At 40.9% G+C, this 15,251-nt stretch overlaps 1 protein-coding gene across 1 annotated transcript in view; it reads right to left on the bottom strand.

Annotated features, from left to right (window-relative positions):
• The window catches only part of grm8a (glutamate receptor, metabotropic 8a), a 207,718-nt gene that overhangs the window by 57,971 nt on the left and 134,496 nt on the right, over nt 1-15,251 (bottom strand). Inside the window, exons 3-5 of the mRNA XM_070853529.1 lie at nt 6,135-6,270; nt 5,268-5,422; nt 3,244-3,381 (exon numbers count right to left, since the gene is read on the bottom strand). Of these exons, the coding sequence (XP_070709630.1) occupies nt 3,244-3,381; nt 5,268-5,422; nt 6,135-6,270 (429 nt within the window). The remainder of the gene's footprint in view (nt 1-3,243; nt 3,382-5,267; nt 5,423-6,134; nt 6,271-15,251) is intronic.

The following is a 15,251-nucleotide window of genomic DNA, read 5'->3' as shown; positions in this document are numbered from 1 at the left end:
AGCATGTATGTGTGTATGTAGTCTTATCTATGATCTGGCGTCTGCCTCAGTCAGCTTCTCCCCGGGCATCGGTTTTACCTGACTGCACGCTTTCAACAGAACAGAGTTTTATTGCATATCTGAGTTGTCGTGGCTGATGTGCCTACGAGTATATTAGCCATGCTTCAGGATAAAAGAGGCTTTCTACTACACTCAACCGTCCGAGTGCCTTGGAGTCTCCTTCTCTTTCGTCTCTTTCTGACTATTCTCTAAATGACAGATGAAATGATGAAACATGAAAGTTGAGGTAACTCTATGTACTGTAAATAAATCATTAAAATGAATTACTACAGGTAATACTGAAAGATATAACAGCTTCAAAAGTGCATGTATGTTTGACTTGCCATAGAATACTGGGTATACTTCCATAAAATATGCACAAACTTGTTTTGCACTCACACAAGTTAAAGCGAAAGAGTTGCATTTATTGGGAAGGTGATGCGTGAGCTGCGTAGTGAGAGAAAGCCCAAGCTGAAGACTGACTAATGAAACACTGACGCATCCGTTCAGGAAACAATTGCCCGGAGTTGCGAGTTGCTTGACGTCTACTTTGACATTTGGGAGTTCATTTTCGTTATTTGTTAGTGGTCACCTATTAGCGATGAATATCCATTGTGTCAAATTAGCATAATACACCATAGTAGGAGAGATAATGCAGCAGTAATGACTCATTATCATTTATGCCTTATAATGTGTAATAGTAAAACACTCATCGCGGGTGGTTTGAATTATGCTACTTTAATTATGAACTCTGGACACTTTAAGTACATTTTGCTAATAATACCTTTTATTTTAGTGGCCTCGGTGGGTGACGTTTATTGTAGTATTGCTACTTTTACTTTAATAAAATCAATTTGAATACAATTAGTCTTGGAAGTGGGGGTACAGTCTTGACTATTTCTACTTAATACGTCTTTCTATGTATCATACAATGCTGCTGTTGATATTTGTTATTGGTGGTGCCAGATTTGAAAATGACAGCATGACATATTCAACAAACCTGGGTGAGGATCGGACTCCGTCATGTTTCAAACCTGTCTCCAAGAAATTGTTCTTGTAAATTACTAAATTGGTTTCCCTCGTTACTTTGTGCTGACAAACAACAACAATTGATACATGGATTGCGTTCACAGATAAAGTTTCTTAAAGACCGAGTGAAACATTACATTTATGTACTATGTGGGTGGAGTTGCAGGGAGGTGGGCAGGATAGATGACGGATGCACAAAGTGTCACACCAGAGTCCAGAGTTTGTGCCAAGACTCCCTTCTGTGGTTGAGTTAAAGTTAGGGAAAGATTGTCATTGTGGTTACATTTTGGTTAATCATAAGAACATATGAAATACATATGAAATGAAATACAGAAAACATGACACGTTGTCCAGTATTTTTCCAACTTGCTACGAACATTCATTGATAACATTTCTTCATCACATAGTTTCTAGGAGACGGGGCTACATGTTAAAAGCAGCTCAGATTGCAAGAGAACTGTTTTCACTCTCATTTCCTTCTCCTTTGGTCAGTCATACTGTTATGTCTGTTATTGGTTTGTCCTCTCTCATTTGTTGTTTTCCCTCTGCTATTCATGAATATTATTATTATCATTATTCCTTTGTGTGCCTTTTGTAATTTGTGTGCATCCAAACATTATTTTCCAATCCCTCTTAATTTTGTTATTTGCACTTGTTGACCCTATCTCTCTTTCTATTTGCCTCTCGCTCTCAGCCCAATCACATGCAATAATCACTCCCATTTCCACATCCTCCCATCAGCTGTGTCACCACGGCGACCTTGAGCAGCAGGCTGCTGATTGGCTTCTGTGTTGATGATTTGGAGGTTGCGACCCCCAGCACTTGGAATTAATGGACTCTGTCGTATGACTACAGGGCCTTCGACACATACACGGCCGCATACACAGATGCCAGAGCAAGTAATAGACGGTCAATGGGAGTCACAGCCCTTACAAACCTAATTATGTGAACTAATGGCGAGCGTCAGCCGGGGAATACTCACAGTGACACACACACACATAAACATACAGACTCAATCACAGCAGAATGAGGTCACACAGAACCTAAGCCGGAAAGGTTTTATGTTCGTGAACATGTACATACATACAGGTAATGTCCACAAGCACTACTAACTCTGCTCTAAGTGTGCTGTACGCACTGTGAAAGCGCAGACACAGCGAAATCAAAATCATGGATACACACATGCACACACAGCACGGGACACACAGGATGCAGCGACAGTGCTTGGCGTTGTGTAAAGAGACGAGCTGCAGACATTTTGATATGACAGCGAAATGCAGGTGAAACCACACATATCGTGAACACACACAGGAATGAAGTAAAGAAGTGCCTATCACAGGACACACACACACACACACACACACAGGAGGCAAAATTACCATATTTACAAGCAAAGACTCCAACAATTATTAAATTCCCCCTTTAGTTTAGAGTACACAAACAATTGGTCTTGTTGAGCTGCATTGCTCCTTGGAGCCCATCAGCTGGTGTGATCTGTGCTTTAAGGATACTTATTAGAGCCAGCAGGGCTCTCTACAATGCATACACTAATTAAACCTCTATGCTTGTCCCTGTTGACAAATTTTCAGAGTCCGGATGCTCCAATGAAGCCTTAGACAAGCCTAAGAGATTTTTGCAGGCTAGCCTAATTGGAAATAGCCAGAAAGACATTGCATTTGTTAGTATTTATCATTATTTAGGGTGAACTTGTTTCTATGGTGGCTTCACTATTGTGAAACACTGAAGCTGCTGTTTCTTTTTGGATTTCTTCCTCTGAAGGCCGCATTGATGAAGAATGGCACTGAGGAAGACGCAAGGATCTAGTTAATGTGGTGCAGCAATAAGAGCAGACCAATTAGAACTGACCACCTGTCAGATTTGTTAAAGGATAAAATTCACAACAGGCATTGAGTTAGAACACCTGTTTTCAAATTGGCAAAATGAGTTGTTACAGCCTCTGTTAGAAAGAGTAAAACCCCACTCTAGCTAGGAGCATTTTTATCTATTTTTGTGTCTGTGCTATGAAGCAATCCGAACAAAGTGCACCTAATTATGGTCTACAGGGAAAACGCTGCCTGTTCTGGCTATCGGGCATTTTGAGTTTCATTGTTTCTTTATAAATGGTTGAAATCACTGTGGATAGCAACTCATATTATGCAGGAACTCAAGTCTTACCTGTGCATTTTTTCAGGCTACCAGGCCGTTTACCGTGCATCCCCAGCTTACAATTGAAGTTTTCCTCCCAAAATTCAGCAAACCAAACATTTCTTCTGTTGTTGGACAGCGAGCGGCTACGGAAATACCGGTCAAATGCTGTTAAAAAGACAGAAAAGGTCAAAGTTAAAATACGTGGGGTGGAGAGGGGTTTCCTTTTTGAAAATACACTACATAAATCTACTGTATGTGTCCACAAAGAGGATGGAATCAGCATCATTTTGATTCAACAGTTGTTCTCATCTCCTCAAAGATCGTATTTAATGGTGTCATGTGAGGAGGGCACGAGTGCTTCAGGAGTTAAGGGCTTCCTTTCCATTTAGCCTGTCTGTACTTAAAATATTAGGTGTTCATCGCAGTGTGATACATTTTGACTCCCTGAGGTATATGTTATGAATAGCCTATGGATCTGAAGGGTGACTGAAAAGCCATTTCTGTGGAGCCATCCAGTGTACAAGCTCCTATCAAATACTGAGGCTGAGAGCAGGGAGAGCAAACATTTTAGAATGAGCCTTCACAGTCTGCGTTGGCTACTTGTCTAATTTAATAAGTATAGAGGAGGAGAGGAACAGGGAAGAACACATTTCTCCACTCGCAGGAATGGAAATACCTGTCAGAGGCTGGCAGGCTGAGATAAAGAGATGGTGAAAAAAAAAGAAAGAGAAATGAGGGAGACAAAAACGCTCCTTGTAGTCGTACTACTTAGTTCATACCACAATTAACTGGGTAAACAGCTTTTTGCTTTGGTGTCTGTGAGGAAAAGCTGGCAAAGCTGGAGTTTTTGAAGACATCCTCTATCGCCATTTTGTTTTGTACCCCTCCTAAACATCATCAGTACTGCGCTGGCTACATGAATACGGCAGGATTTATTTGTTGCTCCTATGGACCTCAGGAACGCCCCAAGAAGACTGCAACACTTCTTTAAGAAGAAGGGTGTCATTTCCAACACTGCTGGCATTGTAGTTTAGGGCAAAACAGTACACATGAAACAAACCTTTGACAGAGGGGAAATCACTGGGGACTATCACACTGATTTGGACAGCCTGTGCCATGCCTGACTCGCTATAAAAGCTGACAAGGCTGCCTTGATTAATCTCCTCTGCTGTCAGGGAAATTGGTTCTGTGTGCACCTGTGTAGCACAACTGATACTTCGACTGCTGGGAACAGTGGGTTCACTCCCTTTGCAACTCAACGGGTAGCACATATCATCTGGGATCACATGCTTCTCATTGTGATCACAGATGTGACCCTCCTAAATATAAAAAGAGAGCTTTTGCAGTACTGTTGGATTCTTCAAACAGCATCAAGTTTAGGTTCTTCCTTTAGAAAGGGGAAATATCTCCACCAAGAGGACAGTTGTTTAGGGACAATCCAAATTAATGGTTATTTAATTAAAGAAATGATTAGACTTTTGGGAAACACACTTATTTGTTTTCTTGTCCAGAGTTAAATAAGAAGATCAGTACCACTTTCTGTGGTACAAAGTATTTTAAATATTAAATCAGCGCTAGCAGACAGTTAGCTTAGCTTAGCACAAACACTGGAGGCAGATGAAAACTGCTAGCAGGGATTTTTACAAGGCTTAAACCTCTCTTTACAGAGACCTTGCCTCGGATCAAGCTATTGGTCTTGGCCTCGGTCTTTTCTGAAGACCCCTTAGTGTGTTCCCTCATGTCAACCAGCCAAAACTGACTTTGATTCATTTAAACCTCTACACAGATTCTCTCTCCCTCATTTTTAGCTTATATCTTGTCGTCTTAGTGTCCCTCCAGGAGTCAATTATCTAATAGGGAGTTCTGACAGGGAGCCAATGAGGTTATCCTCCATGGCCTAATGGCAAAAAGTTGTTGCCCGCGGGGATCAAGAGAGAGGGAACATGTGTGTCTTTCACTTTCTGTTTCTAGTCCTTCCCCCTTCCCCTTAATTTGATCCAATAGGCTTCGAAAGCACACACACATACAGACACACGCACACACACACTTACCATCCACAGATGCTCGTTTGGGAAGAATCGTGATGGCTCCCTCAGCCACTCTCTCCTGGCCAATCACAGGAGAGATCTTGGACCCCCAGCTGTCTGAACCCACCCACAGGAAGTGACCCGTCTGATTGTTCCTTTTAGCTGCGTCCAGAACTCGTCTGTTTAAGAAAAGACAGGGAATTCAAGTGTTTATGAAGCCGGGGGAAAAAACGCTGCCTCTGGTAAGATCCTGTTGGTGGCTTTAGGCCCTTTTGCTCTCCCATTGATCAAGACGGTGAACTCCTCCCTCCTCAGTAACTGCACCAGTAAAGAGCACCAGTTTATGATAAGAAGGTGAAAAAATAGTAAATACTGGACTGAGTAAGGGTTAGAATTACTTAATGTAATTGCTCTAACTAGCTGATAATCTTAAGAACAGTTTATACACTGTTGCCCATAAAGTTGGAATAAAATGTTTTTTACCTCTTCTCATGAAATGATTGTGACAATGTGATTTATTCTTGATAAATAAAGTGTATATCTTCTCAACTTTATTGATCAAACTCCAAACATATCACAGTGAAACTTAAACCACAATTAACCTTTGCAAACTGTGTATTCAGGCTTTAACAAAATTGGGGGTATTGAACAATTATTCCAACTTTATGGGCAACAGTGTATTATAAATTTTTACTTCTGCCATAAAAACATCAATGATGATACGCAAAAGTCAGTTCAGCATTTTTGCTTTTAACCAAAAGTGGCATGTAGGTATCTTTAAATGGTTATTATAGAATAGGTAGAAAATGCAACAGTATATGTCACTGAAGTGAAGGCAGCAGAAAAATTATGAGCAGTGGCAGCAGACTTGTTTAAGTGCGTAGCACGTACCGTATGTCGTCCTCATTAGCGAACATGATGACGGCCCTAGCATTGGAGGTCTCCAGCAGGCGTCTGATGATCTTGTCAAACTCCCCTGGCCTTGGCTCCCTCGGGATCTTCAAGGACTGGGCAATACACACACCACCTGGGACGGAGAGAGAGAAAGAGAAAGAGGAACAGAATGTATTATCTGTCACTGATTGCCATTTCTTTATTTTGTATTCATCACTCACATATAGTTGCTCTCCCTTGATTTGGCCTATACCCAGTTTAGAAAGCTAAGTTCTAAGTTGGTTGTAAACACTCAGCCTTATACTCTGAGGTGATGTGGTTTTACACTCCCAGCAGCCTAAGCACTTTGAGATAAATATCAGAGTAAATAGATAGTGTAACAGCAGCAACCGCCATAAAAAAATCAAGAAAGCCCAAGAAAAAAATCCAAACCACAGGAAGTAGTGTTAGTGAAGCAATTCTGGGGATTGCCAATGCACCACAGCAACAAGAAAAAAGACAAGCAATGTTTTAAATATATATGTCAGAATTAAACATTCATGACAAAACAGACTGAAACATGAGTCGGAGAGTTGGGTGAGATGACACGAGGTACAGCACTGGAGCAGGGAAATAAAGAGAGGAGAAAGACAGAAAGAGGAAATAAACAAATAAATGAAAGTAAGGACATAATGGTGATGGCAGAAGGTGTTATTCATAGCAAAGAAAACTGCGGAAAAGAACAGAGATGAATGGAGCAAAATTATGATTCAAAATCAGTCACACTGCACACAGTCTGAGTGGTAGGAAATATCCACTCTGCCTACATCACAGTCCTTAATTTCCTATTGTTGAGGATTACAAGAACAGCAGTCAGAGCAATATTAGTCATTTCACACACAATAGGTCATAATGAAGAATACTTTTTTTCCCCTTTGTTTCTCTCTCTCTCTCACTCACTCTCTCTCTCTCTCTCTTTCTCTCTCTCTCACACACACACACACACACACACACACGTATTCACACACAAACACACCACAAATCAAACATGTTCAAGCCATTGGGACAAAAAAGATGTCGGCTAATAGTTTTGAATGACCTTTAGTCTAGAAGAAAGTGGCCGCCCACATAAACAAGCGCACACTCAAAACCCTCTGTCAGACACGCTCTCCTTGTCTCACTCACACGCACAAAATCCAACATCCCATACTGCTTTGCACTAATCCATACTTTATATTTAAGCTCTGTTCTGTTAATTAGCTCGGCTTCATTAGATCATTAGCGCAGCTCAAGGTGTAAAGGTGTGTGTGTAGGATTATGTCATTGCCATAGATACCACATGCTTTGTCTGTGCACAATAAGACTGACAGAGTGTATCCATGTCTTGTGTGTGTGTGTGTGTGTGTGTCTACGTGTTCAATGTTGTCATTTGTCTGCATGCATGTGTGTGTATGAGTGTGAATGATGTCCCCTTTCCTCCCTGCCTGTTCCAGCCCATTTATTGAGCATCTGTACACTCTGTCGCTTTCACTATATAACACCCCTTAATCACACACACACACACACACACACACACACACACACACACACACACACACACACAGACACACAAGCTATCATACCCGTACGGTTGCACACATACCAGTGTGCATGACTGCTAAAACAAATACTCATTACCCTCAAATTAAAAGCCTCTCAAGGATAATCACTACAGTGACAAAATCTGCACAGGCACCCCCATCCACCCCTCACACTCACACACACACACACACACACACACACACACACACACACCCTTTACGCTAAATACAAATACTTGGAAGTTCAGAATACTTTCTCAAGGATAATCACCAACTTAATATACACTTTTGTATCCATACACACAGGAAACAAGGCCTTCAGTGTATACACACATGCACAAGCGCTGATGTTTGCATTCTCTCTCCATTGTCCTTGGAGCAGCACAAAAGTGATTAAATCATTGTTTGTTTTATAGTCTCATTCCCATCATCATCAATAACTGTCCCCATGGAAAACAGATTTCCCAGATAAAGACAATATCAAATCTGGTGTGTGAGTGTTTATGTGCACACACACACACACACACACACACACACACACGTGAGAGCGTCGCAGCCAAATTCACTCCTACCCCTAAAAAACACTTGTCGTCTTTAACGGTGCCAAAAAAGCAGCTCGTTAAAAGCGAACATCAATTATTAGAGCGAACCTTCGCTGCTCTGTTGAAAGGAAAGCTGCAAGGTTAGGTCAGGAGGAACATCACATCTTTTTTTATCACCAGCAGAACGTCTAGTTAAAAGCAGAAGTTGCTGAATAAAAAGGAAGCTTTGCAAGAGGGAGATTTAACATCAAAACATGCACGTCGCGACACTCCAGACAGGGGATTTGCTTCACATTTCAAAATAAAAATGTAGAGAAAAAGAGAGACAGATGACAAAAACCTTGTAAACAATAGAAGCTAAGCTATCCTTTGGGCCATCCTTTTGGTATTGTCTGTTGAGGCTGAATGGAAAGCTCCTAGTACAAGAAAAAACTTTGGTCAGATGTAAAAAAGTGTTCCTGTGAACTACAAGCTGGTATTGATTTCAGCAAAGATCTGGGTTAAAAACCTGCATCTCAGGTACTTGACAAGGTGTGAAAGCTTTCTGTAGGCCAAATCAAATAACCATCTTGCTGTCAATTCTTTTCCAAGGAAAGAAACTGTGGCTGTTAACATCAGCTACTCATTATCATGTGAATAAACAGAGCAGTAAACACATAGTTTGGCAGTCAACGTGTTTATAATATCCCTCATTTTCAGAATAAGTCTAAATTAGTCACCAGATTTTTTTGAGAAATGAGACTGAAAAGCTGTTGAATCATTTTCAACTTTCAACTGCAGCATCGGTCGTTATGGTCTGAAACGTTTCACTCCCCCACGACCCCCAAAAACACAATCTGCAGGCTCATAATTTGGCTAATTGTGTAAAAACTGGATAATTAATTGTTTAGAGACATCACACCACACACCGGGCATACTAATGGAAGCCAATCAGAAATTCTCTTTATTCACTTCTGATAAAAGAATGGTCTCAGCTCTATTGGATCACAGTAACAGTCAATTTATTACATAATTCAGCAATTGTGGCACGTTCATCTACAATGGGCTAATTGAATTATGGGCTCTACATCTGCTGAGCAGCAACACACAAGCTCTCAGTTTATCTCTAATAACCTGATTATTTAGGCTTCAGTGTGGAAAAGAATGTGACTGAATCCTAATTCCTTGAGTGTATTTGTGTGTGTATCTGTATGTGAGAGCTTAGTTTGTTTACCTCTCTGAGTGTAGGTGTGAAGCATATTTTTGTGAGCATAAATGTCTATTTTTTGTGCATATGTGTAGGTGTCAACCAATGAGCTGGGGTGCATACAGTAATCTGAGCAAATACGTGCATGCAACTTAAATGAGTGTGCATTTCCATGTGACTGTCCCTGCAGCTGTTTTAAAAAAACAAAAATGCAGGGTGCAAGCTGTGATGATAAATTCGATGTTAAGTGCGTCCAGTGCTTCTCCAAATAAAACCCATATAATCAGTAATTAACTCCATTCTGTTTTGAGATTAAATTCATTCTGTTTCAGGACGGGAGACACCGCTGTCTCAACGTTTAATTAACAATCTGCTTCCCTCCCACGCTCTCCTCTCTCTCTCTGCACTGTTTCATCTATTAACCAAGAGTAGCATGAATAAAAAAAAAAATACTCTTTCTCATTGAGTGTATCTTGCACCTGTCATTTTCTTCTCATCTTCAGCTTGTCAATTTTTTTTCAGAGGATACATTTATTTCAACAATATGAACTATAACCAAATTTTTGAGGAGAATGTACCCATCGATTTTACAATATATTTATTATAGGAGTCTACAATGAATGTCACCTAACGTTCTCAGACAGAAAATTACGAACCAAAACCTTTAAACGCAATGAAATTTAGCAAGAGAAAGAAACTAGCAGCTGACTGGAGATTTTCATCACTGGCAGAAATCGCCCTCTTCTTCATGGTCACTCTACTCCAAACCAACATGTTGTTGGTATTGTTTTAAAAGTATTGTCTGATAGATAAGATAACTCCAACAGCAGTCATTAACTTCACTCCATACAGCTAACCATAACCTGCATAACACTGCACACTCACTGATACACTCATGCAATGCATTAACACCGACATTACAGCTCCGACACACACGGACATTAATATGGTTTCCTGTGAAGCAAGATGAGTAATGACAGTAGCTTTAAAGCTAGCTGTCTTAATGCCACAAGTACTGGTGTGTGTGTGTGTGTGTGTGTTTATGTGCCTGCATGCATATTTCTGTATTTGATGTGGGTGTGTAACAAAATGAAAGGAAGGCAGTGGAATCAAAGTCCCAGCCTTTAATGACCCTTCCATCAAGATATAGCTGTGTCACCCTCACTGTCTTTCTCTAAAGTGTGTCTTTGTCCCTGCAACTATGAGTCAGACGTGCACACGCCTCGTCAGTTGTTACTATTACCACAACAGTCAGCATGCTTGGTCCAAATATGAGGCTGTCTGCTCCGAAAAAAACATCCACACAGGAAGAAATTAATTTTTTTTTCTCCAGCTTAGCATGCGTTTCTTTGATAAAAACCGCCCACTGAATTCATCCCCACAGAAACACCTGCCAGAGACCTGTGAGAAACAAATATACAGCAAACACACAAAAGCACGCACTCATTTTGACACACTTTCTTTCTTTCCAAACCTCATTAGCACTGCTTTAAAATTAAAAGTTGCCCTTTGCTTCTCTATGCTTTGTTCATGGCTTGGGGCACTGCAGCGTGGGCCTTTGAAGTCACTGATTTATGTGTGTGTGTGTGTGTGTGTGTGTGTGTGTGTGTGTGTGTGTGTGTCTATATATGTCTGTGTAGCTACTTACACTTGCTTGTGTGAAAATGTCTATGCTTACCAATGAACGTTTGCCTTTGCATGTATTTGTGTGCACTCCAGTAACTATGTGCACAACACACATGCTGGCCTCTTCAACCCCCCACCCATCACCCCCCTTTGCTCGGGTGTGCATGAAGTGGTGCGGTAAATATTGTGTTCTGCATTTTTTCAACCCAAGTTGAAACTTCTCCCCAGGCTTGCTAATGAATCATTGACTACACCCACGGAACCGCTGTCCCAGGAAATTTACATCCTCCCATTAAACTATGCCTTAAAGGACACAGGCCTTAGAGCCTGAAATGGGCTTGGAAATTTAAGACGGTCCTAACCCGAACCCAAAAAGATGCTGCTCAGACCTGAACAAACCCTGAGGTGGAAAACATTTTGTGAGCCCATAACAGACTTCAGCTTGAAATTGCTTATAATTTGCTGATAATGAAACACTGATAAGGACATTGGAAAAATGGGAAAAGTTGTTTGAGTGTATAGAAATTGAATGTACTTTTGGTAAATGTTTGTTCGATTAGCACAGTGTGAAAGCTCACTGAGATAAAATTGCCCACAGCACTGTGACTTATCAGAGTATAAACTGAGGTAGCAGCTTGCATCGACGAATGGATATTGGATATTTGCGATGATCTACTGTGCACATAATAAAACGTTTCAAGTGGCGCTCAGACAAAACACAGTAATTTGTGGTATCTATCTAGGAAGCTAATTCACAGTCTAGCCTGAGTGTATTATAGCAGACCTAAATAATAAAGTGATAGCCACTGGAGTTATCCATCAGTATGCTTCTACTTTGTGTTATTATAATTCTAACTCTGTGTTAACGTTCCAGTGCTACCTACTGGATCAGACTGAAAGTTCCTCAGCTACATTCAACTGGCTTAAAGTAAAGATCACACTTTCACACACTAAAATTTTACTACAGGTAGTAACAATGATACCTTAAATCTATTTTTTCCCACTTTTGTTAATATTTACCTTTTTTTCAATCCCAAGTCCAAGTTGGGCAACACTTAACTTTAAGTCCCCCTGCTCAGCATTCACATGCACAACATAAACATTTAATAAATGGCTTATGATACACCATATACCATGTAGTTGTACTGTAAGCAGATATTAGTGTTTATAAATGCATCTGTCAAAAACCTCTGGGCAGCCATAAGTGGAGGCTGGTGTATAAACACATGATGAATGACTGAGAATATAGTAAAACACAGTTGTAATGATATTATATATGTCTTCATTGGATAACTTATAATTGCTGTGCAGAAAAGAACAATTGGACTATTTATCCTCTGTGCAAAGAGGACAGAAAGTGATAAATGTCAGTATAAAAGAAAACAAGTAAATGTGTAGTGCATGACATCCCCATCTATTATGACATTAATATTACAGTAGTAATATTAGCGACTGTAGCGAGCAAGCCTTATCATCCATCTATCCTGCACTTGCATTATTGAAAGTAATGGCCATGACAGCCATTGTAGAACTCCCTTTCCAGCTTGTACATCTGCATTATTTATCAAATTAGTAGCCACTGTACATATCCTACGACATGAATCTGTCTTGTACTTGTACCACACGCAGTGACAGTGTGATACAGAATCAGTATTCCATGATGTCGCTCACACAGCTGAAAAAAGGGCAAAATTTGAATGTATATTAGTTACTGTCCCTGTCTGAAGTAAAGTCGTAGGGCAGCAGATCTCTAGAATGATCGAATTAAAAAGCAGGACTTTTGCTCCATCTTTATTTTATACATAGAGGACAGGCAGTGCTGCTTTCCACTATACAGATATCTAAAACTGAGGGGGAACAGGAAGAACAGGTTGGACCTTGTACAGACATACACACTGCTCATTATTCCTGTGAGTGCATGCAGGTTTGCAGGAGAGAGGGGGATACAAGGCCAAAGCGAGTGAATGCTGGGGGAGGATTTGGAGATTGGAGTAGGGAGAGGAAAAGAAGAGAGAGACAAAAAAAAAACATACAGGGGGGAGTGTGCAAAACAGAAAAGGAGACAGAAGCAGAAGATCTTAGCCTTTTAACGTCTCACTTCACCCGCCGTCCCACAGAAAATAGGTATGTGTGGATGTGTATGTGTGCATGGTAGATGGAACAGGGGGTGGCGGGTCTGTCTTCACCACAGGAGTCGAGCAGTCTAGCTGAAGTCAGCACTTTCTCAGGTCTGAGGGGAGACAGGTGGACAACCCACTGCATGGAGCATTGTGTGTGTGTCAAGTGTATGTGCATGAGAGACAGGAAAGGCTGTTTGTACGTACGCTTATGTGCAGTCATCCAGAGGCCCCCCTTTACCATCCCATACATGCACTTTATATTGGCTTGTAGCATACCAGCAATACAGTCTGAAACAAACCTATTATGAATACAAGTGCTCGAACGACACAAGTACCCAGCAAACTCCTTGAATCTCAATACTTGTGGGCAGAGGGGAAAAAAGATAAATCAAGAGTGAATGTTATAAATTGTTTATTCATCAAAAAAGAGGATAGCACCTGAGTTTCATTATCAAATATCTAAATAAATAAATGCATAAATTACAGTCACTACTACTACTCCACTAATTCATTTTATATAAAGGGAACGTCATGAGAATATTTAACATTCACTCTGAGGTAGGCTTAAATACTGCAAGCTGTAGTACAATACTATAACAATCCATGTGAGACTTCAGTGATGGCTCTATCTGGAAAAAACTGATAAATTGTGTGCTGTGTCTGCATACCTGCATGTCTTCATTGCCTTTATCATCATATATCATGGTGAGATCATATTGTATATTGAGGGGAATGTAATTGTTAACGTCGTTACAGAAGTAAAGGGTGAGGAAATGTTAATCTCATCACTCACAATCATGTTCAATCAATCAATCTTTATCTATATAGCGCCAATTCAAACAGTGTTATCTCAAGACGCTTTACATAAAGAGCAGGTCTAGATAAAACTCTTTCATTAAGAGAGAGACCCAACGATTCAAGAATTCAAAATGAATCCCCACATGAGCAAGCATCAGATATTATATTAGGCAACAGTGGCAGGAAAAACTCCCCTTTAACGGGAAGAAACCTTGAACAGAACCAGGCTCAGAGGTGGGCGGCTTTCTGTCGGGGTCCAGGCTTAACTGCTGAGAGCAACCTTTCAAATGAACTGTTTACCATCAGTCTGGTGGTGAGAGCTGACAAGTGCAACTGGAGACTGTTCGGCGAGTCTTCAGGCAAAAGACAAGTTAGTTAATGTCTCCATTGAGTCGACTGACCTTCTGCCACCTGTCACGCATCACCAATACTTCCAATCAATCAGATTAATCCCACTGGCTTTCTGTGGGATTGCTGGAGACTGGAGGTGGAATCAGGTGGAACAGATGAGAGGAAATTGATGGAGAGAAAGCAGGGAGGAAATAGAGGACAGGTGTAGAGCGTTGGATGGAAGGAGATGGGGAGACCCACGGGGACGAGAAGATGGGTAGGAAGAAATGAGGAGAGGATGGAAAGATGAGAAGATGTAGAGTGTAAGGTGAGGAAGGAGGGAGATAAGCAATGATTGTAGACCAGACCACTGATAAAAAGCACAAGGTCAACGTTAAGCTCAGAGATCACAAAGGGAGAACATGTCCACTCTCCCTCTCTGACTTCTGATTGTCGCTCTCTCACTCGTCTAGTCTACTGTTGCTAACACTCTCTCACATTCCCTGAGAAAATACTTTTCCTTCATTTTCCTGGTCCTCTCTCCCTCTCTCTCTCTCTCTCTCTCTCTCTCTCTCTTCGACACACGCTATCTGACAGTAATCAGACATCCTATTACAGCACTGCCCTCAGACTAAGGCTATGGTCGTGTGTATGTGTGTGTGTGAATATATGTGTTGCAGCTGCTGTTTTTTTTCTGAACACACACTCACGAATACACACACATAAAGCATCAGATCCCTGCTGATGCTTTTACTCCCCAAGCTAGGATGCCCTGCTGTCCTCCAGCCCATGTCTTATCTGGGGATGAAGGATCTCACATGTGGTAACACACACACACACACACACACAAGCTCACACAAATGTAGCCTGTGGCAAGCATACAAAAACACTACATCTATGTCTTCAAACAGAAAAAACAAGTACAAAGACAGATACAGATGACAGAAAACACT

The sequence above is a fragment of the Pempheris klunzingeri genome, chromosome 22 (assembly GCF_042242105.1).
Source record: "Pempheris klunzingeri isolate RE-2024b chromosome 22, fPemKlu1.hap1, whole genome shotgun sequence".
Lineage (NCBI taxonomy): Eukaryota > Metazoa > Chordata > Actinopteri > Acropomatiformes > Pempheridae > Pempheris > Pempheris klunzingeri.
This window is presented reverse-complemented; position numbering and strand designations above follow the sequence as displayed.